Source organism: Schistocerca cancellata, chromosome 1, assembly GCF_023864275.1.
Source record: "Schistocerca cancellata isolate TAMUIC-IGC-003103 chromosome 1, iqSchCanc2.1, whole genome shotgun sequence".
NCBI lineage: Eukaryota > Metazoa > Arthropoda > Insecta > Orthoptera > Acrididae > Schistocerca > Schistocerca cancellata.
Window position 1 is genome coordinate 642,640,353 of NC_064626.1, and position 27,063 is coordinate 642,667,415.

The 27,063-nt window shown below is 41.1% G+C and overlaps 2 protein-coding genes across 2 annotated transcripts in view; one reads left to right on the forward strand and one right to left on the reverse strand.

The window, feature by feature from the left end:
* LOC126183343 (ubiquitin domain-containing protein 1) overlaps window positions 1–20,050 on the reverse strand; it is a 67,113-nt gene extending 47,063 nt beyond the window's left edge. Inside the window, exons 1-3 of the mRNA XM_049925228.1 lie at window positions 19,842–20,050; window positions 19,409–19,645; window positions 5,667–5,789 (exon numbers count right to left, since the gene is read on the reverse strand). Coding sequence (XP_049781185.1) covers window positions 5,667–5,789; window positions 19,409–19,645; window positions 19,842–19,923 — 442 coding nt within the window. The 5' untranslated portion in view covers window positions 19,924–20,050. The remainder of the gene's footprint in view (window positions 1–5,666; window positions 5,790–19,408; window positions 19,646–19,841) is intronic.
* A 55-nt stretch (window positions 20,051–20,105) lies between these two features.
* LOC126183340 (MMS19 nucleotide excision repair protein homolog) overlaps window positions 20,106–27,063 on the forward strand; it is a 232,206-nt gene continuing 225,248 nt past the window's right edge. The window contains exons 1-2 of the mRNA XM_049925215.1: window positions 20,106–20,383; window positions 20,491–20,729. Coding sequence (XP_049781172.1) covers window positions 20,305–20,383; window positions 20,491–20,729 — 318 coding nt within the window. The 5' untranslated portion in view covers window positions 20,106–20,304. The remainder of the gene's footprint in view (window positions 20,384–20,490; window positions 20,730–27,063) is intronic.

Consider the following 27,063-nt stretch of genomic DNA (forward strand, 5'->3'; position numbering starts at 1 on the left):
ATGTTCATCTTGAGTTGCATATCTTTCTGAAAAGTCTGAAACATATGTGTTCGAGGAAATGTTAAGACATATTATTTGGTCTTAAGTGTGCCAAAGTGCAGTGCCACGCCTCTTCATAAAGCATTTTTCTACCGCACGTCACTGTATTTCGCTCTATTGGATTGAAACATGTATATTTTGTAATGGATGCCATCAAACTATATTCAGGACAGTGGAAATTGAAATGTCCTGTGGTGCCTCTCCTGCTCCAGTTTGACAGCCTGCCCCTCTTTTTTTAAAAAATCTCGCAATTAATAGCGGATGGGATTATTTGTAATCGGGAGAACAAGAACTCTCCAAGAAATTTGCACTCTTTATTGCCTATTAGTTAATAACATGCTGTTTTGTGTGATATAAAATTAAGTATAGGATACATAAAACCAATAAAGACAAGAGATAAGCAAGGAATTACGCATTTCTTCAATCCTTAGCTCCAAGCATTTTTTTCTCTCTAATCTTGCTACAGCTTTACATGGCGTGCATTCCTTTCTGCGGAAGAATCTATTACATCATCAATGTTCGTCAAATGTTTTGCTACATGAAAAATCGAAATGTCATTATCTAATACTGAAAAAGATGTTAACACGAATAATACCCAAGACTGGTGTGGTTTCTTGATCTGATTACGTCTATTTTGTCACTGTCTGTTAGCTAAAACAAAATAGGCCTTTCTAATATTGCAGCAATTTTGTAACACACACTGAATAAACGACACTGTTTTGGCACAAATGGTCATTTTTATAACACGACAGAATATAATTCATGAAGTACCAATATCAAATGCCTATTAGGCCAACTATAAGCAAAAAGCTTTATGTTCGGAAATAGTTTCACATTTCATTCATACGCACCAGTTTCTCAAGCATGAGATCGAAAAGTAGAATTACAAAATTTTTATATAAATTTGGAATCATCTTATTCTCCCATAATTTGTGTGATGTCCCCATTTCTTCTCCTTCCTCGTTCTAACAAACAATCTTGTCATCACCAACTCTGTAGCTATTCCTGTCATTGTTAACATTTGTTCGCCGATTAACTTCACTAACCCTGCCAGACTCACAGGTTTAGTTATCCCACAATTATTTTCCATTTAGGCACTATTACATGTTCGTACAACACGTTTTCCACGTTACTTCCAAAATAGAACTTAAGCGGCTGCTAGTCGGGGACTGTACAACTCGTCCTTACTAGTATAGTGATCTGGCCAAAAATTTTCTGTCAAAATTTCATTTTCTTGGATACACCGAGGAGATAATATATAATCTTTCGCAACTGTTATTCCTGTCAGTCGTTTATTTCCAGTCTGGTAGTCTGAATCTATAGATTTCGCTAGCAGTTATAACAACACTTATCATTTGCAAACCCAATCAACCACATAATCAGACAGCGACTGCCATTCATTCGTTCGGCTTTACTCCGCTTAGCTTGTATAGCCCTGTCCCCTTCTGTCTGCGGAAAGTTTATTTCTAGATGTGACGAGGATTCTCCTAACAGAGACATCACGCATTCAAAAATCAACTTATGATTCATTCAGAAATCAACTTAAAATGTGTTCAAAAATGTTCAAAAACTAACAGGGAAGCATTTCAAAATCATATGAATAATCGATAGACAAACGTGCGCTTTGTGAAACAAGTTCTTTTCCTCAAGAATATGAATTCGGCACCCCCTTTTCCCTGTAGCATCTAGCTGCTTGTTGTGACTGCTTGCACAGCCAACAGCCACATTCCTGTAGCCAGAACCAGGAAAATCTACAACTCAAATGCGACTCAACTGCACATGTGCATGAGACCGCTCGTAACTCTAAAACAAATCTAATGTAAACAGTTGTGACTTCACACTCATTGGAGGTAATTTTTTGTTATGAAGCATATCATAGTCTTCCTAAAGCCTTTGACACATTTTGCTGTTGGCAGACACTTGCATGAGCACTGTGTCGTCATCGTATATGGCACATTTCCTTTGCAATTTCAGTTATTTTCGTTTTTTCTCTTGTTTATGTTTTATTGTTGAAGTATTATTCTGCAGTAGTGGGTTACAGTAATATCCTTTGTTAGAGTATCGGTTCTTACCAGTCAAAATTACAAAAATTTAACTGAAAACTAAAACAATGAAAAATTCCCAGAATTCTAAAAAATTCCCGGGTTTTTCCCAGTTTCCTCCTGGATAGCAAAATTCCCGGGTTTTTCCCAGATCTCCCGGGTCATGTACATCCTGCATGATAACACCTCCCTTTACACTTTTTTAACACCCCTAAAGCCCGTGGCCTTACCACTATTGAACACTACCTTGCTTAATTCCCAACAGATTTCAAACCAACAACCTCCTTCCTTGTCGCCATGGCCAACTATATCCTCACCCACAATTACTTCTCCTTTGAAGGCATTAATGACAAACAAATCATGGGTATGGCTACAGGCACCTGCCTGGCACCATCCTATGCCAACCTATTTTCATGGACCATCTAGGGGAATCCTTCCTAAACACCCAGAATCCTGAACTCATCACCTGATTCAGATTCATTGATGACATCTTCATGATCTGGATCGATGGTGAGGACACCCTATCCACATTCCTCTAGAACCTCAACACCTTCTCTGCCATTTGCTTCACCTGGTCCTATTCAACCCAACAAGCCACCTTCCTAGATGTTGATCTCCACCTCAAAGATGGCTACGTCAGTACTCCCGTCCATATCAAACCTACCAACCACCAGCAATACCTCCACTTCGACAGCTGCCTCATTCCGTACCAAGAAGTCCCTTCCATACAGCCTAGCTGTCCATGACAGCTGAATCCCCCTCATAAATATACTGAGGGTCTCACTGAGGTCTTCACAGACCATAATTACCCTCCCAAATTTGTACAAAAGCAGATCTCCCATGCCTTATCTCTCCAGTCACCCACCGCCTCCCAAAGTCCCACCATCTGGCCATTACCCTTGTGACTCATTACCACGCAGGACTGAAGCAACTGAATTACATTCTTCGCCAGGGTTTTGACCAAACCTTGCCATACCCTGAAATGAGCAATGTCCTACACACTATCCTTCTCACCCATCCCACAGTGGTACTCTGCTGTCCAATGAACCTACACAATATCCTCGACCATTCCTGCACAACCCCTGCTCCCAACTCCTTGCCTCATGGGTCATATCCCTGTTATAGACATAGAGGCAAGACCTATCCCATACCACCACCACCACCACCACCACCACCACTACCACAGTAACAAGCATTACTCATTCCATCAAGGGCAGAGATATCTGTGAAACCAGCCATGTAACCTACAAGCTAAGCTGCTTCATTCTAGGTGGGCATGACAGCCAACAAGCTGTCTATCCGCATGAATGGCCATCAACAAACCGCGACCAAGAAACAACTGGACCACGCTGTTGCTGAGAATGCCACCCAACAAGACATTCTTCATTTCAATGACTGCTTCACAGCCAGTGCCATCTGGAACCTTCCCACCAACACCAGCTTTTCTGAATTGTGCAGGTGAGAACCCCCCTGCAATATATCCTACATTCCAATAACCCTCTTGGCCTCAACCGTCGTTAGTTAATGTCCTTACCCATCTAGCCCCTTCCCTGTTCTCACTGCAATATGATATTTTCATTCATATGTATGCCTGAAACAAGTTTTATATTGATCGTGAAAAACTGCATTAAGGAGACATGTCCATCTTTACATGTCACCTCCTCAAAGGCATCTATGAGTCCTGAAACAACCCCCAACTTCAACAAAAATGTAGTAATTACAATTCCAATACCAGCAGATGCTGACAGGCATTGATATTACCATTCTATCAGTTTTATCAGTCACTGTCACAGAATACTGTCACGAATTAACACTGATGGAAAAAAATTGCAACACCAAAAGGTAATTAATGCAGAGTAATGAAATTTTGGGAATACATTTGTCTAGGTAACATACTTAAGTGATTAAAATTGCAAGGTCACATATTAATGAAAGTACGAGACAGGCCAAAGCAAATGTGACATTAATAACCAGGGTTACCACCAGAATGTTGAATGCAAGCATGCAACTGTGCCTGCATTGTGTTGTACAGGCGCAAGATGTCAGTTTGTAGGACTGAGTGCCATGCCTGTTGCATTTGGCTTGTCAATACAGGGACGGTTAATGCTGTTTGTGGATGATGTTGGCAGTCTCGTCCTACAATGTCCCATATGTGCTCGATTGGAGGCAGATCTGGTGATGAAGCAGGCCAAGGCAACACACACACAAATAGTGAGTGGAACAACTGCTTTACTATGTTTTCACTGTTCATGCAGTAAAACTTCAGCATCAAGCATCACATATGGGATTTTAAATTTATTACTTCTTTATTAGTAACTCTATTCACAACATATTTTGCAGACACTTTACACATATACCATTGAAAGCAATGCTAGATATTATTATTTTATGACAGACATTTCAGAAGATACAACAACATATACATCAAAATGCATGAAAAAAAAGCTTTCGCTTCTTCGGCCATAAAGGCTTTACACACCTAATGTTGACTTTTTAAAACATTAAACCATTTATTTTAAAACATCAGGGGTCAGCAGCTTTACTGATGATACTAAAGGCAGGAGGAGATTAGTGTTTAACGTCCCGTCGACAACGAGGTCATTAGAGATGTAGCGCAAGCTCGGGTAGGGAAGGATGGGGAAGGAAATTGGCCGTGCCCTTTCAAAGGAACGATCCCGCCATTTGCCTGTAGCGATTTAGGGAAATCACGGAAAACCGAAATCAGGATGGCCGGAGACGGGATTGAACCGTCGTCCTCCCGAATGCGTACTAAAGGCAGTTCAAGAGTTTTGTTAACTACAGTAATTCACAGCGGCCAGAGAAGAGAGAATTTAAAATGCGCGCTGGGAATAGCAAGGAAAGTATTCCTGGAAAAAAACAAATTTTTTAACATCGAATATATTTAAGTGTTAGGAAGTATCTACTGAGGGTATTTGGAGTGTTGTCTTGTACAAAAGTGTGAAACGTGGGCAATTAGCTGTCCAGAGATGAAGAGAACTTTTGAAATTCGGTGTTGTAGAAGAATGCTGAAGATACAGAGGGTTGATCAAATAACTAATGAGATGGTACTGGACTGGAACTGGGGAAGAAAAAATTTATGGTACAATTTGGCTAAAAGAAGGGATCAGTTAATAGGACACATCCAGAGGCATCAAGGGAAAGTCGGCTGGTGGGATGTAAAAACTGTAGAGAAAGATCAAGGCTTCAGCATAGTAAGCAGGTTCAAATGGATGTACATTGCATTAGTTATGCAGTGATGAAGAGATCAGCACAGGATAGACTAGCAGAAGTGTTGCATGAAACAAGTCTATGGGTAAAGTCCAACAGATAGCTGACAAAGCTTCCAAGATTCAGATATTTGAAGCCGAATTTGTCTTGCAAATTGATACATGTGTACAATGTTATGTACTGCAATAAGCACAAACCAAAAATGTTTATTGATCGACACAATTGCCACGAGCAATGTCTCACAGTTGCTCTTTTGACAGTGTTCATAAAATGTTGCTGCAGCACATTCAGGACACACACACACACTGTCGCTAGTACACAAAATACTTCACAGGCTATATAAAAGATAAATTTTACCTGAGCATTCTGCTGGGGAATCTCTACCATTATCTTCTTTCACAATGTTGATGGGATACGACAAACAATACACAGGCACTTGGTAACGAGTGCCAAGCTCATCATAGCATTCAGTCAAGAAACCTGCAAATACAAACTCATTTCAATGATCTGTGAACAAGATCTGTCCATATCAAAATTTATTCCACGGTTGTGACTGGAAATGAAATCACAGGTACAAGCAAGTTTCAAGGATCATGGGCTGCTTTTCAACAAAGATTTTTCCCGCAGCAGAATAAATGCCTGCTCCACACAATCCCATGCAATGTGCAACCATAAACCATGCTGGTAAGCATCTTTTATGTATCTGATTATTTTATAGCAATATGTATTTTACATCTTTAACAGGTTTGCACGCTGCAGTATTGTAACAAGAAGGGAAATCTAAAGACAGCATAAATCTCCACACCATGTACACACTACATAATTTTTATACACATTTTAAGTCCACAATGGTAAGTATTAAGGGGGGAGACCAGTGTTGGTCTAATTTTTTATTGGCTTAAAATGTTCCTTAGAGTGTTTATTTTTAAGATACAGTCAGATAAAGTGTGAAATAAATCTTAAAAGCTGTTAAAACTGTGATTTATTGCACAACTGTCTGGCACATCACAGAACTCAAATGGACCTGATTAATAACAGTTAACAATGGAATAGTGGTTCTGTTACTTCCAGACAGTATCAAAGATGGCATTAATATCAACTAAAATACTATTCTGAACAAGATTTCTTTTTATAACATCGTAAACAGTCTGAAAGGACGCACTAGTCTGATGCAGGAATAACTTGTCATTTTGTATGTTTTTCATGCACAGTAAAACACGAGTGCTTGAAAACGACAAACAAATGAATTTATGAGGACAGAAAAGGTTTGAAAACTAATCCTAATCATGCACAAAAATCTGTATCTATACTACTACACTGTCCGGTCACATTAATGAGACCACCTGTCAATAGCCTGAATAACTACCTCATGCAGTTAAGGACCACATTGAGGCACACAGGAAGTGAGTCAATGCGGTTCTAGAAGGTAACAAGGGGGGGGGGGGGGGGTCGAGCTGGCAGCCAGAGACAGTGGTCACAGATTTATTTTATTTTATTTTTTATTTTTTTTGGGCGCAGAACTGCTATGGTCATTAGCGCCCGGTCCGGGACTTAAGAAACAGTAAAAAACCGAAAATGGAAACCAGCAGCAATGGGAATGAAAGTCATAAAATTGGAGAAACTAAAAACCGAAGGAAGGCTTAAATATCCTCTACAGAAGGGGTTGGTTGTTCCCCAAAAAAGCTTCAAATGACTGACGTCATTTCACTAGCACTAATAAACGCGAGAACGCGATCGGCTGAGCGTGTGTCAGCTGCTAAAATCGACGATATATCAGGTGACAGCAGTAGACGGGAGCGTAACGGATTAAAATAGGGGCACTCAATTAAAAGGTGTCTAACCGTCCACAGCTGAGAGCAGTGGGAACAGAGTGGGGGAGGATAGTCGCTTAAAAGATGTCGATGGCTAAAAAGACAGTGCCCTATCCGGAGTCTAGTTAAAATTACCTCCTCCCGATGACGCGTTCGGGAAGAAGAGGTCCAAGCACAAGGAAGAGCTTTCACGTCCCGCAATCTATTATGGGGAAGTGTCGACCAATGTGCGTGCCATAAAAGAACAACACAATGACATAAAACGCTCCGTAGATCGGCGAAGGGAAGCGATTGAATAGCTGGCCGAAGAAGAGAGACTGCAGCCTTGGCTGCTATATCGGCCGCCTCATTCCCACAGATACCAACATGTTCCAGGAGCCAGAGGAACGCCACCGAGACGCCCCCCAGGTGGAGCAAGCGCAGACAGGCCTGAATCCGGTGGCCCAGAGGGTGCACAGGGTAAAGAGCTTGGAGACTGAGGAGAGAGCTGAGAGAATCTGAGCAGATAATGTACTGTATCCGCTGATGGCGGCGGATGTAGTGGACAGCCTGGAGAACAGCGTAAAGCTCCGCAGTATATACCAAACAATGGTCGGGAAGCCGAAAGTGATTTGGGGTGTCGCCAACAATATAGGCACTCCCTATACCTAACGATGTTTTCGAGCCATCGGTGTAAATAAATGTGGCTTCCTTCATTTGTGCACATAGAGCAGCAAATGCCCGACGATAAACAAGTGAAGGGGTACCATCCTTGGGAAATCGAAAGGTCACGGAGCAGGCAGATCCGGGGACGGAGCCAAGGCGGTGCTGTACCCCAAGTTGTCAAGAAGGTTTTAGGAAAGCGGAAGGAAAGAGAATGGAGCAGTTGACGGAAGCGGACTCCCAGTGGTAGTAGGGAGGAGGGGCGGCCTGCGTACCCTACATCAAAGGAGGCGTCGAAAAAGATGTCATGGGCTGGATTAGCAGGCATGGAAGACAGATGGCTAGCGTAACGACTCAGAAGGACTGCTCGCCGATTGGACAGCGGAGGTTCAGCAGTCTCAGCATAAAGGCTTTCCACAGGGCTGGTGTAAAAAGCTCCAGACACTAAACGTAATCCACGGTGGTGGATAGAGTCGAGACGCCGAAGAATAGACGGCTGAGCAGAGTAGTCCAATTTCGTGCACACTAAGGCGCAATAGAGGCGGAGAAGGACCACTCGGTCTGCTCCCCAGGAGGTACCATTCAGGACACGGAGGGTGTTGAGGGATCGCAGACAGCGGGCCGAAAGATAGGAGACGTGGGAGGACCAGCACAGTTTTCTGTCAAACATAAGACCCAAGAATTTAGCGACGTCTGAAAATGGAAGGTTGACATGTCCTAGATGTAAGGAGGGTGGAAGAAACTCCTTACGTCGCCAAAAATTAACACAAACGGTCTTACTGGGAGAAAAACGGAAGCCGGTTTCGACGCTCCAAGAGTGGAGGCGATCGAGACATCCTTGAAGACGTCGTTCAAGAAGGCTGGTCTGTTGAGAGCTGTAGTAGATCGCAAAATCATCCACAAAGAGGGAGCCCGAGACATCAGAAAGGAGACAATCCATAATTGGATTTATGGCAATGGCAAACAGTACAACACTCAGCACGGAGCCCTGGGGTACCCCATTTTCTTGGGAGAAAGTATGGGAGAGAGTAGTGTTCACCCGCACCCTAAATATGCGCTCTGCCATAAATTCGCGAAGAAAAAGGGGCAGCCGACCTCGAAAGCCCCAAGAGAATAGTGTGCGGAGGATGCCTGTCCTCCAACAGGTATCGTATGCTCTCTCCAGATCAAAAAATATTGCTACTGTTTGGCGTTTCCGAAGAAAATTGTTCATGATGTAAGTGGAGAGAGCAACAAGATGGTCAACTGCAGAACGATGCTTTCGGAATCCGCATTGGGCAGGTGTTAAAAGACTGCGGGATTCCAGCCACCAAGCTAAATGGTAATTCACCATACGCTCCAAAACCTTACAGACACTACTCATGAGAAAAATGGGGTGATAGCTAGAGGGGAGATGTTTGTCCTTTCCAGGTTTCGGAACAGGAACGATGATAGCTTCCCGCCATTGTCTGGGAAAAGCACTGTCGGTCCAAATTCGATTATAAAGGCGAAGGAGGTAACACAGACTATGTGGTGATAAATGCAGCAACATTTGGACGTGGATACCATCCGGTCCTGGGGCGGAGGAGCGAGAAGAAGAGTGCATGTTGGAGTTCCCGCATGGAGAAAACAGTATTGTAGCTTTCGCGATTTTGAGAGGAGAAAGCAAGATGTTGCACTTCCGCTGCACGTTTCTTCGGGAGAAACTCTGGCGGGTAATTTGAAGAGCTCGAAATCTCAGCAAAGTGCTGACCCAATGAGTTAGAAATTGCGACGGGGTCCACTAATGTATCATGCGCAACAGTGAGCCCAGAGACCGGGGAGAAACTAGGCGCGCCAGAGAACAGTCGAAGCCGACTCCAAACTTCCGAGGAGGGAGTGAAGGTGTTAAATGAGCTAGTAAAGAATTTCCAGCTTGCCTTCTTGCTATCGTGGATGACACGACGGCATCGCGCACGGAACTGCTTATAGCGGATACAGTTGGCCAAAGTAGGATGGTGGCGGAAAACGCGAAGAGCACGTTGCTGCTCACGTATGGCGTCACGGCATGCCTCGTTCCACCAAGGAACTGGGGGGCACCGGGGCAATTCGGAAGTGCGTGGTATTGAACGTTCCGCAGCTGTAAGAATAACGTCTGTAATATGAGTGACCTCATCGTCGACGCTAGTAAAGTGGCGGTCATCGAATGTCGCTAGAGACGAAAAAAGTGTCCAATCGGCTTGGGCAAACTTCCAACGTCGCGGGCGCATATATGGCAGTTGAGGCTGCAGTCTAAGGACACATGGAAAGTGGTCACTCGAGTGTGTATCATCAAGGGCGAACCATTCGAAGCGCCGAGCTAGCGGAACAGTACCGACCGCAAGGTCCAAATGAGAGAAATTTGTCGTGGAGGCAGACAAAAATGTAGGGACCCCAGTGTTGAGGCAAACTAGATATGCTTGGTGGAAGACGTCTAGCAATAGTGAGCCACGTGGACAAGGATGTGGAGATCCCCAAAGCAGGTGGTGGGCATTGAAGTCCCCAACCAGCAAATAGGGGGGTGGAAGCTGACCAAGAAGATGAAGGAGATCAGCTCGTGCCATGGGTGTGGACGATGGTATGTATACAGTACAAAGAGAGAACGTGTATCCAGAAAGGGAAAGACGGACGGCGACAGCTTGGAAGGAAGTGTTTAAGTGGATTGGGTGATAATGGAGAGTACCATGGAGAAGAATCATGAGTCCTCCATGGGCTGGAGTGCCTTCAACAGAGGGGAGATCAATCAGACGGACTGAAAATGAGGGAGAACAAAACGGTCATGGGGACGCAGCTTTGTTTCCTGAAGACAGAAGATGACTGGCGAGTAGGATCGTAAGAGGATAGACAATTCATCCCGATCGGCTCGAATGCCGCGGATATTCCAGTGGACAATAGACATAGGGTGAACAGAAAACGGAGGAATGTGACCAAGGGTGCAGTCAACTCAACGACTGCTCAGAGCTTGCGACTGACAGCATGGAATGGCATTCAGCCAAAGGCAGAAGATCCTGATCCATAGGTTGTTCAGGAGCAGCTCCCGCCACCAGCGATCGGCCGGTTGATCAACCGCCAGCATTGCGCCTCGGCGACACAGAAGACGGCCGAGGGCGATTTCCGCCAGGTGGTGCTGTAGATGGGACACGCCTTGGCGGAGAAGGAGATGAAATGGGTTTCTTTGTAGCCTTCTTGGAAATATGATGTTTAGATGAAGGAGGAACCGATGGTTGTGAAGTTGGGGTACGTAAAAAATCTTCACGAGTATGCTCTTTTTTCGAAGTCTTGGTGTCTGACTTTTGGGGTCGAGATTTAGCAGAACCCGATGAAGGGTGAGTCATAGAGTGGGCAGGCGAAAGTGGTGAGGTTGAACGGGCGATCTTTGCGCTGGCCGATCTGACGATCGTGGCACTAAAGGTGAGGTCGCAAGTCTGCGTGGCCGCCTCCTTTGCTGGCCGAGGAGAAGCAAGGACAGTGCTGAATTTTCCTGTCTGAGGCACGGTGGGTTGTCGACTGGCGAATAATTTTCGAGCAGCAAAGGTCGACACCTTTTCCTTCACTCGGATTTCCTGGATGAACTTTTCGTCCTTAAAAACGGGGCAATCTCGAGAGGAAGCAGCGTGGTCACCCATACAGTTGATGCAACGAGGGGATGGAGGTGGACAAGCACCCTCATGGGCATCCTTGCCACACGTAACACATTTGGCCGGATTGGAAGAGGACTGGCTGGTGTGATTGAACCGCTGACACCGATAGCAACGCATAGGGTTTGGGACGTAAGGGCGGACGGAAATTATCTCATAGCCTGCTTTCATTTTCGATGGGAGTTGAACTTTGTCAAATGTCAAGAAGACAGTGCGGGTTGGAATGATGTTCGTGTCAACCCTTTTCATAACTCTATGAACAGCTGTTACACCCTGGTCAGACAGGTAGTGCTGAATTTCTTCATCAGACAATCCATCGAGGGAGCGTGTATATACGACTCCATGCGAGGAATGTAAAGTGCAGTGCGCTTCAACCCGGACAGGGAAGGTGTGGAGCAGTGAAGTACGCAGCAATTTTTGTGCCTGGAGGGCACTGACTGTTTCTAACAACAAGGTGCCATTCCGTAATCCGGAACAAGACTTAACAGGACCTGCAATTGCGTCGACACCTTTCTGAATAATGAAAGGGTTGACCGTGGAGAAGTCGTGTTCTTCGTCAGACCGAGAAACAACAAGGAACTGTGGCAACGACGGAAGAACTGTCTGTGGCTGAGACTCAGTGAACTTACACTTGTGAGCAGACATAGTGGAAGGTGAGGAAACCATTGCGGAAGAATCCCCCATGATTACCGGCGTCTCCGATGGCGCGCTCCTCCCTTGTGGGGGCCCTCTCTGAGGGCAATCCCGCCTTAGGTGATAGTTCACACCTCCCGACAAACGGACGGAGGGACCAATCGGCACTTTCGGAAGGTATCAGCTCGGGTAATCACCCCTTCCTGGGCCTGGCCGTTACCAGGGGGTACGTACGTGTCCTACCTGTCTACCCGGGGTGGGGAATTACGCGTTACCCCGTCACCGGCTACGCACAAAAATGCGTGGGTCGGCCTTCAGACACGCACAGGGAGGAAGAAAGAGAAAGGGAAAGGAAAGAAGAGAGGTCTCAAACGCCGCAGCGGAGAAAAGGGTAAGGAGAAGAGGTAAGGAAAAGAGAAGGACAAAGGAAGGAAAAAGACATACAAGCAAAGAAGGCGAAGAATGCGTTACATTTACGAGCGTCCGTCTCCGGACGTAGGCACAAACCATACTCCCAGATGGGGAGAAAGGGAAGGAAAGAGCCACAGGTGAGGGGAGGAGGGGCGAAGATGGGGGACAGGGAAGGATGCGGAAAGGGAAGGTATGCAGCCCGGAAAGGAAGGAAGGCCACATTAGCTCGGGGTCCCGTGCTCGCTACGCATGTATCCACAAAAGAGTTGTGGACCCCCTGAGGGGGGTCAAGTGTGTGTGAGCTGCATTTGCATGAACGTGTGTGTGTGTGTGTGTGTGTGTGTGTGTGTGTGTGTGTTTTGTCTGTTTCAGAAAAAGGCCTCCCAGCCGAAAGCTTGTGTGTTTAATAGTCTTTTCGTTGTGCCTGTCTGCGACTCGGGAACATCTCTGCTATACGGTGAGTAGTGACCTATCCTTTTCATAACATTGTCATTATTCCGGCCTGGACTTTCCATAACTGAATATTTATTTTGTATCACTGTTGTTGTTTAATGAAATGAGAAGTAAGTATGTGTTCACCTTGAAAAAGACAGATTTCTTAAGGATGACCAATAAATTGCTGAGTCAAATTTTCCTTTCTGCGAAAATAATCACAATTACGACGACAAACCACATCCTCAGTAAAGGAGTCTATAGTGACCACTGATTTATCCACAGAACGTTTTTTCCCCAAGGATTTTTAAACTGATATTCTTAAGCTTCCTTTTATTTCTCTAACACTCCTTTGTCAATCTTCACATCAGTGTTCTTGCTTATGTTCAGATCTGCAGCATTTCTATACATTGTTATAAAGGAGACAGTAGGCCCCCACTACATTTTTTAGTCCAATGTAGGCACATAATGCCTAAACCATTTCTTTCAAATGACCCCATACTGCAATACCCTGGCCAAGAGAATGGTGGGGAACTTTTCCACTCATAACTTTCAATGAACTTCTTTCTGACAATGTAAGTACCACACAACAAATAAAAAGTAGCTCTTGGAACTGTGAACACTATAAACAACATCACAGGATGCAATATTCATGCAGGCCAGCAAGCTGCGTTAAACACAGTGCAGGCAGGGTGAATGTTTGGCAATTTTGGGTGTTTGCAGCAGCTGGCATAGTCCATATCAATTCAGGCAGGCTAGGAAAAAAATCTTACCTTCATAGCCTTGGACGTTAGTGAATTTAGCAAATGGTAAAATGAAGGACTATGTAAGGACGTTGTATTTTTTTGTTTTCTCCAAAACGAAATTTTTCTCCAAGATATAGCCCTCCAAAGGTGGTACTGCGCATACCATTTTGAAGATGCAAACTTGGGAAATTTTTTAAAAATGTTTTATCTCTGGAACAGTTCTAGATATTTTGTTGTTTTTTTATTTGAAAGATAATTGCCTTATGATTACAAAGAAATCCTCCATTTGGACTCATCTGTCAAAGTTCTTTTACTATAGCATTCTGAACTTTTTTATAATTTATGGATTTTTTTTTCTCAAAAATGTCAATCCATAAAATTTTGATTTTTTCCCCGCTGTTGATCAGTACCATATAGTTCCACTTCTAGTTTGAACAGGTTTTATAAACAATTGAAATTTTTGCCATACATAAAACATGTTTTATTACCACATTATCAAATAACAGACTCATAAAAATCGAAACCTAGTCTTATTTAACGGAATTTTAGTTTTGAAAGATACGTAAGAGACTCATTTTTCAAGCATTTTAAATGGTTCCAAAATGGATGGGAAAGGTCCAAAGACTTAAAGTCTTCAATTTATACAACTTCTGTGCAATCTGTTTTGTGCTGAAATTCGCCAGTCAAAGACCTAAAAAGTGTTCCACAGCTTCAGTATCTTCCTTTGACATAGATTGATGCCTTCCTGCTGAACCAATAGGAACTGTAGCCCTTACAACCTTCAAAACACTGTGAACAGGAAATAAGAACTGATGGTGCTGTTCTTGTCCTTCAACTGGAAACCTATATCCAGCAGCTGGTCCATGTGGTAGCATAAAGTTCTCTACAATTTCATTTAACTCATAACTGGCATCTATAATCTCTGCAATCCACCAGTCACAGTCATACACACACGCCACAAACATTCCCTTTCTCAAGTTTTGAATCTGAATATTATCCTGCTGTTTTTGAAGTGTTGGCCAAATAAAAGAAATTTCTTCTTTCTTGCTCTTTAAAGTGTGTGCAATATGAGGTCACCCATCACTTTGAGTCCAAAAGTGCGTCTTCTGAATTCCTTTCACAGTAGTTTGTTTGGACCATTCATTTTTTTTTTTTCCTGCTCACGGAAATCTTTGATTTTCTCTTTGGACAAAAGAATGAGGGCTGTGGATGTGTAAGATTTCACGACTCTCATAAAAACTTCAGCATTCTGAACCACAGCTGTATTTGGTCTGGAAAGATTATGTTTTGTAGCATGATGCTTCAGCAGGCATCCACACCATCACAAGGCCCCTTCCTGTGACCAGTAGCACTGTAAACCCAGTTAGTTGGCACACATGACTTACTCAATTCAAACAGCTGGTAATGATTTTTTAAATGACTAGGAGTAGCATCAGAAATGATGATGATCATCTATGCACCCTGTTTGCAGTTGAAGAATTTTGCATACTGCCAGCAAAGCATGTGCCGAGTCATGTCGTCGTGATCTCCCTTTCTCTCTTTGTTCCGTTTCTTTCGCTGATCATTTCTCTTCTTTCTTCCTTCTTTGTAACGTGGCTATATCTCACTGTTTTCAATGCAGAAATGTAGTGAGAAGGGGCCACATGTGTGTGGTGGTTCACGGTATCATAGTGCTGTGAGGGAGCATCACTCGTCCCTCTGGTTTGAGAAGACTGACAACTGAAGTATGAACATTTCTCAAAAGAAAAACAGGTATGTGCTCTCTTTTCTTTCAAAACTATAAATAGTAGCGTAACTAGTACTATCTATTGTTCTACAAAACTGAATGAGCGCGACACCTTTGATAAAGTTTCAACCTCAAAAGAAGTTTATTGATACCAATTAGCTGAAAAAAAACCTCACCCAATCCAGAAGTCACTCACAGTTAGAGCAATTAGTTTCTAATGTGTGTGTAATGGTCATTAATACTTAAAAGATCGTTTCAATAATTCTTTCTCTGTCCGTTTATGAGTTGCTAAGCAACGTATCAACAAGCTGACTATGCAATGATTAATATTTGTCGTATCCCAACAGTAAATCGCTTTTCGCTTGCTTTGAGCATCAAGATGATTACTATGCCGCTCATATAAGTCTTTGATAGTTATTATCAAGCTAATGTCCATAAATTGCAGTTAATGTTACTGAATCCTACACACGACGATAACACCCGACATCCAGTCGCATATATTGAACTCCGCGCCTATATTTGAGAATTCGTGCATGATTTGTTTGCACCAAAATCGGGCTGTGGTTCCCCATAATAATTTTTAAGTCAACTGCGAACCCGCAGTAAATTAACAATTCTATGCCCATTCATGAAAGTTACAGCAGATCCGCACTCGACGACTACTTGATTGCGCACTCGAGCAACACAGAAGTTTTTTCCCTTGCAAAGAGAAAACATATCATGCATAATGCAACAAGGTTATTTGCTAAGTCAAAACATATTTATATCTATCTCATTAAAACTCATTACCTATTAAATGTTATACATAATTAAATTCTTTACTCTGCAAATAATCAATAAAATTTAGAAATGAATGACTTGTAAACAAAAAAATCTCAAGTTGATATGACGTAAGGGTCACTACTGGTTTCGCCTCCCCACACTCCCGTGACGCAAAGTAGATCAGACTATATAGGACATACTCATGTAATGTTATATTGTGTGTCATCACTTATAACTGCAACACTTGTGGTCTTGTATTGAAAATACGTCACTCCTGTAAAAATTGAAACCTGGTCATTACTCCAACAATACCCTCATACTTCTTGTGGGAGGATTACAGACCAGTTCTCAGCAAAATCACAGTGAAGCACTAAACATAGTTCTACAGCCTGTACACACCCTTTCACTTCTGCAATGTGGTGTTGCAATTTCTTCAGATGCTGGCGTGCTACTGCTTTCACTGACAATTTACCAAGTTCATCAATGAAACTGTCAAAGTCAACAGTCTTTTTCAGTTAGTTTATTTTCCTCCCACATAATTTCTGCAGAGTTATCTGCTACGTCTTCTAGGCCAAATGTCTGTAAAGACAGTCCTCCCCTTCCAGGGTGGTTAACACATCCTTGAAACAAACAAGACTCTCGCTTTATGTAACAGACTACTAATGACTTCACACACCCAACTAAGGTGTCATATGTCACTTGCTCCAGTAAGTTCTTCAAAGTCACCACACACAGTTCAAAATTCGCACAGTACACACATAAACAGACATCTCTAGGTGGGTGTGGAACTACCCACTTAGGTCGTAGTGCATAAAATTTTGATCTTCCAATATGTGAAGTTGTATAGTTGCTCTCATAAATTGCAAAAGTTTCTTTAATACTGTGAGTTGTGTATCTCTTCACTTTCACAACTTACTGACCTTCAACTGTTACAGTTATAGTGTCTTTTTTGTTGGCACTCTGGCGAGAACAGTCCCATTTATCTTCCAGATAAAATGACTGCACTATTTGAACTTGAGCTGCTTCTACAGGATGACCATAATAGGGATCTGGTCTTCCAAAGGCTCAGTTTACAGACCTCACATTTCTTGGTTTGTCTAGCATATAATTTGATCCTGATGGAACGTGGTTCTTAAAAATTCCTGGAAAGAGGTGCAAGAGTGCTTTGTTTCATTTTCTTCTGAAGATGGAATCTCTACTTTGAAGAGTGTGGCCAGTTTTGCTGTAGTGTATTCCTCCATAGCTTTAGTAATTTCTCTGTACTTTCCTGATGTGTAGAGCTTATGACTCGACTTCACTGACCACGGTTTCATGTAAGGACTAACACCTACCTCTGTAGTTGACTGATTCAGAGTATTTAATTCTTCCTCTACTATTGCAAAATCTACATCATCTGCACCATGGGGAGGCTTCAGCTTGTTCACTTACTATCACTGTTGTTATTATGTCAAAACATTTAGGACACAAAAAGTCGTCACTGGGAACATCTTCACTTTGTAACAGAGTCTTCGAATGAGAGCACTTATTCCCTTTGTCATATATATCACTCTTTTACAGATATGCAAATAGTCGGTACACTTCACTCTCCTGTGGATCCAGACAGTCCTTTTCACAAAACACACTAAAACTGTGTCAACTGGTAAATTCCTCACGAAAACACAGATCTCACTGGATGGCCTCAGATTTCTTAGATGCTTCTTCAGTAAACAAATTAGCACTGAACAACTACAATACAGAAACCTGCAATGAACAAACAAGACAAAGGAACACAAGAAACTACAACAAAGTGTAAGAAATATCTGCAACAACGAAAGTGAAGAATAAATGCAATAAAGACAATAGAAATAAACATTGTAATAAAGAAAATAGTAATAAATGTATTCAGTGAAGACATACATTACCCTTTAAAGTTAAAAAAGATTCTTTAAAATAAATCCTGCCAACCTTAAATGTGGAAACTCTCCTTTAGTGCTACAGGATACTAATCAAGAGAAGAAAATCTAACTTTTCTGGATTGGCATTTTTGGGAAAAAAACTCAAAAGGTGACAGTAAAATACCTTTGTCAGATATGTTCAAACCGAGGATACCATTGTAATCATAAAGCAATTATCTTTCAAATAAAAAACTAACAAAATATCTAGAACTGTTCCGAAATTTACATCTTCAAAAGGGTTTTTGCAGTGTCGTCTAAGGAGGCCTGTATTTTGAAGCAGGAATTTTTTTTGGAGAAAACAAAAAATGTGTTTCTTACTTACATCTGAATTTTAACATATGCTAAATTCAATAACATTAGAGGCTATGTAGGTAAGCCTTTTGCCTGATGTGATACAAATTGTGCCAACAATACAGATATTTTCTTTCTTTTTTAGTATTTGTATGTGTTCTGTATCTGATCTATTGACACATGCCACATAACATTTATCATGGAATATGATCAATGGAACAAGCAACCTGACCCTAAATCATAAGGCAAGATGCACACACAACAAGCACACAATTATGAACACAATACTGAACTGTATGAAATGCTCGTTTATATTGTGTTACTTCCATTTCCTAATTGAATTCCTTGTGATCTCTCTAAGGATTAGTTTTTTGATGGTACTGTTGACAAATTTCTGAACTTTCCCATACCATTACTCATCTTTTTTCTCTTTGCTGACAATACACGATTTTTCATTCATTTCCCTGTAGATTAGGAAAGATTGCTTATTTTACCATTTAAGGCAAAAGGGCTTTAAAAATTGTTCATTAAAAAGTGAAGATTCCTACTGGGGTATGGTACAATTAGTAATGCAATACTTCAGATACTGTTCTGAGTACTAATATATTATAATTTCATTAAACAGAGTTCTACATATCTCCAAAAATCTGCACCATATAACATACAATTGGGTCACGACAATCTTATAGCTAAGTGCTATATGCCTATAACACTCCACTCTGACTTAACATATTTCCCTGTGGCAACTGGTTAACATTTAATAAACTCATCATCAAATAAAGTATGGATGACTAAAAAATTATTGTATTACTTCTGGTGTTTTGTCAGCATGTTTCATATGTGAACTTAACTGTGTGTGTTGGGGTAGGTGGAACGATGCAACTGTATACAAACTGACATGCATCTGAGGCTTTGGTAAATTTTTTTTTTTTACTATACAAGATATAAATTTCGTGGAATCAACCTTTGCAATCTACATAATTGGACTAATGTTGAACTTGACTGTAGTTCATCTAATGATACGGATCAATCTCACCCAGCATATATTTACAACGTAATAAATAAAATTTTATTACCATTAGGAACTGATATGTTCGCCCCATCTAGGATGGCTTGCGCAAGTTCATAATCTGATGATTCTGCTGCTACCGCTGCAGCTCGTAAGGCATCCCAAATCTCCTTCCGACCGTCAAAAGCTGGTGCTGTGTCCCAGAACTCATCCCTTTTGCTTCGCAATTGTCCTTCTGTCAATGGCACATCAGACTTCCACCGAATTGTCTCATGACACAGGGGATGGTTCTTACGGGTGTTTCCTTCAGACAGAATCGAAACAATGCCATTACAATATTGTACAATAATGTCCTATTGACCACTTGTAATTACAATCTACTGTTAATATTTCTAATAGCCGTGATACAGAATTACAGGCTGGGAGGGCTCCGTTTGCATTATTTACAAAATCTGTAAATTACACTCTATTCGCTAAGATGGAACGGAGATAAGATTTACCTGAATTTGGCCTCGTTATATTGCCTGAAATATCTTCTGTGGCGTCATCTCTATTCCTCCTAATTCCTATACATCCTCCCATTCTGAATGCCCATTAACTAAAGGCATTTCAAATATATTTTTCAGCATTTCGCATGCTTCGCGAACCATTTTCTGACCGTACCCATTTCTTTGACAAAGCGACATTTGCGCATCACTGTTTTAATTCACGGTTTGTGATGTAGAGGACTCTGTTGTATGTTGTTTTCGTCAGTGTCTTTGATTTGAATATTTACATTTAGGCTGAAGTTGTGTCTTCGATTAAAAGTGATAATTAAGATTCTTATGATACAAAAATGTGTTTATTTTCTGTATTCTTGTTATGAACTGATACGGATTTACTGTTAGTGTTCGCTATTGTTGCTTTCTTTCGAAAGCTGAAGTAAATTGCTAGACAGCGCTTTTAAGTTTCACACGTGTTGTGATGGATGTCAGCGGAAAACTGTCGGCAATATTGAGCGAGGACGGCAATTTGGGAAAAGCATGTCATGAACTTGCAGCAGGTGATAACGAATGTAGAAATGACCGACTAGAGCAACAAAGTTTTTTTCGAATGCACTTCGCTAGGTAGTGAATGATTTGTTTTTGATACTGTATATGTGTATTGCAGACATAAAAAAACATCATAGTCGCCTGCTGGAAGTGGTCGAAGGACTTCATGATCCACTGACCGATACAAGACCCAATATAAGAGAGAGAGGTGTCCGAATTCTTGTGGACGTTCTTCGTCTGTTGCCAGGTGACTTTTTGACGGAGAATGAACTCTCTTTCCTTCTTAGATTCTTCACAGACAGACTGAAAGATCACCATTCTATTGTACCTACGGCTCTACGAGGAATTTTCACGATTGTAAGTTAATATTTTTTCTCTACAGTATCACACGAGAGTTTTAAATAGTTCCTCAGTAAATTTTGCTATATGATAGTGCACCCTTCCCGGCTCAAGAATCTTGATCCTATAACAGACAGACATTTAGGTGCTGTTTTCTAAGCCTTCTTGCACCGAAGGAAATCAGAATAGCAAGCTGTCAGATTTACTGCCCTCTCCCTCTTTTTTCCCCTTATTCAGCATTACATTTTAGAGGCAAATTATGAATCATTATGCGTGGCTGGCTGTTTTCCATATTTCACGTCTCTGAGTACTACAATGACAAAGCAAGCCAAATAGAGCTTTTTAAATTGCTTATCATTTTTACCTCTAAATTCCATATTAATCTGTTGCCTATTTACACCCTTAATAGTATTAACAAATGCAGTTTTGGCAGACCTATGTAGGTATCAGAGGTAAAACAATTGTTAATGATTTGTGATTTCACAGAATGGTTATTCGTCAAATTTTACTGAATGGCAGAGGCGGCATAGTGTGCTGATGTTGGAAATGACCAGAATACTGTTCCTGCTCTATGGTTGACAGGTTCTGATATGTACCCTTGTCCACTCAGTAAATTAATTATCCTTGTAAATCTAACATTTCATAACAACACATTTGTTTTAAAATGAAGTCCATAATTCTCAGCATTCAGTGTTCGTTGCCAACATCAGCACACTTCGCCTTGGCATCTGTAAGTAACATTTAACCATGTGAATAAGTCATAGGCAGTCTCCATTAAAACTTTTTGCAATACCAGGTTGTTTCTTCCATCTGATATGCAAGGGCCAAAATGGATTCCTGTTGAACATCGGTTTCAAGTCATTATTTCATGGAGAATAGAACCTGACAAAACTGCGTGTCAGATTAGTATCCAGGACTTAATGAAGACATAGTACATGCACAAAGAGAAAGAGAACAGAAAACTGACAGTATTGTATCAGCATATACATTAGTTTTTGGAATGTAGGTTCTGATGACAGACCAATCTCTGGTGTAGCCAGAGGTCCAGGTTAGGCGTAAAGATGACAGTTTATTTGGCAGTATCAAAGACTTCAATTAATCCCACATTTCTGCATCTACTTCTATACTCTCCCATCCACTGTGAAAGCAAGACAAAGGGTATTTCCCATAGTACTTGCTTATCAGGGTTTCTTCCTATTTCAGTCACAGCTGGAGTGCAGAAAGTCTTTATTCATAATGCAGCTGACTTTGTTATGTGAGATGCGAAAGGTGCTTCAAATTCAAGAGAACATAAAGCAATTAAAAATTTTAAATTTTTACCGGAGATGGTACATAACTTCATGATGTTGTCTGCGTAAGACAAATATATGCATTCATATTTGAGTTTGCCATGAATTTTTAATATGAGGAAGGTATGGTAGACACCAGCTCTAAAGCGATCTCTCTCTCTCTCTCTCTTTTGTGTGTTAATTAGACCCTTGATAAGTATGCTTATATCAACCACCATTAATTTTCAGAAACAACTTTTGGAAAAAAAAAAGAAAATATGGAGGGCAACAGTATTAAGACCATATACTAAACCTCAAATGGCTCGTTTTATGTCACCCCTGCTCCGCCTTTCTTTCTCTCTTCCACCCTTGCAACCCTTTCTAGAAAATGATTTGTTATTGCGTAGTAACTACCATTAATACCATGTAATTTTAGTTTTTGTAGCTAAATTTTAATAACATGAAAATCCAAAAACTTTGCAGTCTTCCATAAGGCATACAGGACAGTTATTGCTATTTAGCTAAGCTAAAATTTTCCAACGAGAACGAGAGGTACAAATGGTTCAAATGGATCTAAGCACTATGGGACTTAACATCTGAGGTCATCAGTCCCCACCAGAGATACCATTAAGAAGGTACACACATACCTGCTTATTATTGTACCATAACCCACATTTTAGGTGAGAAACTGAGAGTGTGGTCTCAGCTTTCTGAGACTGCAGACGTCTGTGCAAGTTGCATTTATGTGAGTGTGTCTACTGATGACAAAGACCTTAATGGCTGAAAGCTTTAATTGTGTGAATCTTTTTATTGTGCCTATCGCGACTCAGCATCTCCGCTATATGGTGAGTAGCAACTTTCCTTCTCTAGTATTGTTACATTCCATCCTGGATTTTCCAGTGTTTGATTTAAACTGAGAGAACTGATACAATTAAGAGGAGCTTGTAGTTAAGAGATCATTTTCATATCCTATTTTTGTACAGATCTGTAATACTGCTGTGTGTAAGATCCTTGAAAAAAATGTCATTTATGTTAGGAAAGCAGTTCAGACTTCTCACAAATTATTCATTATTTTCAAAGTTATGATTCTATTGATAAACAGAATAATAGAATAGAACAATGCAACTGTGTCTTCTCTTTGAACAATTAGAAACTACATCCTGCTATTCAGCATCTGTGGTCGAGCACTTGCCTTATTGGCAGAAACACGTATAATCCTAAATCTACATCTACATTTACTTCCATACTCTACAAACCACTGTGAAGTGTATGACATAGGATATGTCTCATTGTACCAGTTATTGAATCAAACAATGGAAAATCCAAGATGGGATGTAACAATACCAGAGAAGGAAAGTTGCTACTCACCATACAGCGGAGATGCTGAGTTGCGATAGGCACAACAAAAAGATTCAGCAGTAGACACACACACACACACACACACACACACACACACACACACACACGCGCCCCAACGCAACTTGCACACACGTTTGCAGTCTCAGAGAGCTGAAACCACAATGGGAGCAGCAACACCAGTGCATGATGGGAGTGGCGAGGTGGAGGTAAGGGGGAGGGACAGTATGGTGGGAGTGGCAGACAGTGAAGTGTTGCAGTTCAGACGGAGGGCAGGAGAGAAGGTGCGGAGGGGGGGGGGGGGGGGGTAAGAAGCGGAAAGGAGAGAAATACAAAGAAATTAAAAGACTGGATGTGGCGGTGAAATGACGGCTGTGTAGTGTTGGAATGGGAACATGGAGGGGGCTGGATGAGTTAGGACAGTGACTAACGAAGGTTGAGGCCAGGAGGGTTATGGGAACATGGGATGTATTGCAGGGAAGTTCCCACGTGCGCAATTCAGAAAAGCTGGTGTTGGTGGGAAGGATCCATATGGCACAGGCTGTGAAGCAGTCATTGAGATGAGGGATATCATGTTTGGTAGCGCGTTCAGTGGGGTGGTCCACTTGTTTTTTGGCCTCAGTTTGTTGGTGGCCATTCATGCAGACAGACAGCTTGTTGGTTGTCATGCCTACATAGAATGCAGCACAGTGGTTGCAGCTTAGCTTGTATGACACAGTCATTTGTGTTGATGAGATCATTCTGTTCAAGATACCTCTTTCAATAAATAAAAATGGTGATTTATTTTTCCAAATAATTACAGTTGTCATTTTGTGCTGTCACAATGTTAAAAACAGCAGAATTTCCGAACTTTAAAGTGCTGTAAAATGGAAAAAGTAAGATAAAATGCTGAAGATTGGTGTGGTTACTTATTGCCGCACTGAGAACAAATAACCTAAGTTTAATTCAGATCTGAGATGGTGGTTGAGAAAATGCTTTTTTTTCTGGTTGAACTGACGCAGAATGACTCCAGTCACATATGCAATATGTTACTATCGTAGGGGATATTTCCAGACAGACTGAAATATGCTGTTCTCAGACCCAGGTACAAGAATGTCGGTAACACAGAGATTAATAATTAACAGCCAATCTCACTGCTTGCCTTCTTTTTAAGGGACTGGGAAAGATCATGTACACACAACCATAAAATGCCTGTCTCAAAAAAAAAAAACATTGCTTAGTCAGTCCCAGTTTGGATTTCAAAAGTGTCTGTCCTCAGAACATGCTATTTTTAAATTCATAAATCAGATTACACAAAATTTAAATGGCAAAATACTGTCAATGGTAATTTGTGTAACTTTTCAAAAGCATTTAATTGTGTTTATATTATGAGGTAACTGTTTGTTGCACAAAAGTGTCCAGTTAGGGACACTGTAGAACCTCTTCTAGACACCTATTTGACAGCCACACAGTGCATTTACTCCGTGCCGGTACTCTAACCAGTGCAAGGCTCTTCATAACTGTTGCAACCTACATCCATTTGAATAAGCTTACTGTTATTAGCTTTCCCTGTATGAACTCTCTCTGGCCCTCCCCCCTCTCCCACACACACACATTCATATCTCTCTCCATTACTAAATTCACAATTAATTGTTATCTTGGGGCATTTTGAATCAACTATCTAGTGAGGTTGTGTGTGAATTTTTTACCCCTAGTTTGGTTCAGTTAATTGCAGAGTAGCACCAAATTTCATATGCTTGTATTCTCTTCTTGTCCCAACTGTTTATTGTCCTCTTATACTTCTGTACAAGGTTACACGCAAGACAAAAATTTTCAGGAAATAAACTCCAAACTCATAACATTTAAATTTATATTTAATGTTTGTATATTTCTCTTTTTCGAAAATATTCTTCTTGATATTTCTAGTCTGCATTTTATATCCTCCCACTCGAGTACTGTCACTTATTCTGCTGCTCAAATAGCAAAACTGATACACTACGTTTAGTGTCTCATTTCCTAATCTAATTCCTCTAGCAACACCTATTTAATTCAGTTACATTCCATTAGTTTTGTTTTACTTTAGTGGAAGTTCATCTTATGACCTCTATCCAAAGCACTATCCATTCCTATCAACTGCTCTTCCAAGACCTTGCTGTCTCTAATAGAATTACAATGCTGTTGGCAAACCTCACAGAGATTTTATTTCTTCTCTCTGAACTTTAATTACCTTTTCAAATATCTCTTCGGTTTCCTTTACTGCTAGCTTATCTACAGTTGGAATAGCATTGGCGATAGGCTGCACCCCTGCCTTACTCCCTTTGCCCTACTCCTTCCATTTAATGTCCATTGCTTCTTAACATTAGCAGTCTACTTTCTGCACAAATTATAGAAAACCTTTGATTCCATGTATTTCATCCTTGTTAGCTTCAGGATTTCAAGGAGTTTATTCCAGTTAACATCGTCAGAAGTTTTTGCTAAGTTTTAAACGTATTTGCCTTTTTACAGTTTGCTTCCTAAGATAAGCCACAGGGTCAGTGTTGCCTTGTGTGTTCCTGCAATTCTCCAGAACACAGACTGATCTTCGATTGTTGAATTTACGGCTTGGCAATATTCATACCCATTGGTATGTGCCTACTTTGGAATTGGAATTATTACAGTCTTCCTGAAACTGGAGGCTATTTCACCTGCCTCATATCTTGGATACCAGATAGAATAGTTTTGTCACATCTTGGTCTCCAAAGGTGCTCATTAATTCTGAGAGAAACTGTTATCTACTCCTGTTGCATTGTTTCAAATTAGGTTTTTCACTGCTTTGTCAAATTCTTTTCGCAGCACCATATCTCGTGTCTCATCGTCACCTACTTCCTCTTCCCTTTATAAAATTTGTTCTTCAAGTATTTGTGTATCCCTTCTATATAGGGTGTCCTAGGCAAAATGGGCAATTTTCAGAGATATGACAGAAAGGATCATTTGAAGCAAATATGACCTAATCCGAATGGTTTTGGAGGCAGAATACGTTTAATATATATTGTTATTTATTTTATGTGTTATTCAGTACATTGTCAGATTTACACATGTACAACTGTTAATAAGCATTACAACTGACATTTCACAAAGTATCGATTGACAAAATACATATTTTTAACTCATTCATCTCTGAGCTTTATCATACATGTCACATTAAAGCTCTCTAGTTTTCCACTGCAGTGTGTGGATCCTTCTGCGACCATCAGTGATTATTATGTGCATTGTCCGTTTCATTCTGTGTAAATGTGGCTTCATTGGTGAATAGTAATACTGGAAGCAAATGACAATTTTGTCATTTAACCAGTGACAAAATTCAAATTGTGTGGCATTGTTACCAATGTAACGATTGTGGGCATGCTGTGTTTGAAATGGGTGCAAGTTTCCAAGATGTAATGTTCGCCATATGCGTGTCTGTGGTACAGTGATGTGCAGCAAGGTGCCATGTGCTGATAGTAAGACTGCATTGCACCATTTTAGCAATGTGTACTGATCCTGCACAGTTTGTCACACTACATGTTCAGAGGAAACCTGGGAACTTGGAACAATACCTGCATCACACAATGTGCTGAAAACTCTGGTACACACTCTGTGATCAGGATCTCATCACATCAGAATATACATTCAACTGCTTCTCTTTCCTTCAAAGGAGTCTATAATTTTCCTATAGATTACATTTATCTTTCACAAATTCATGGAAGCTTCAATAGCTTTGCATTTCTTTT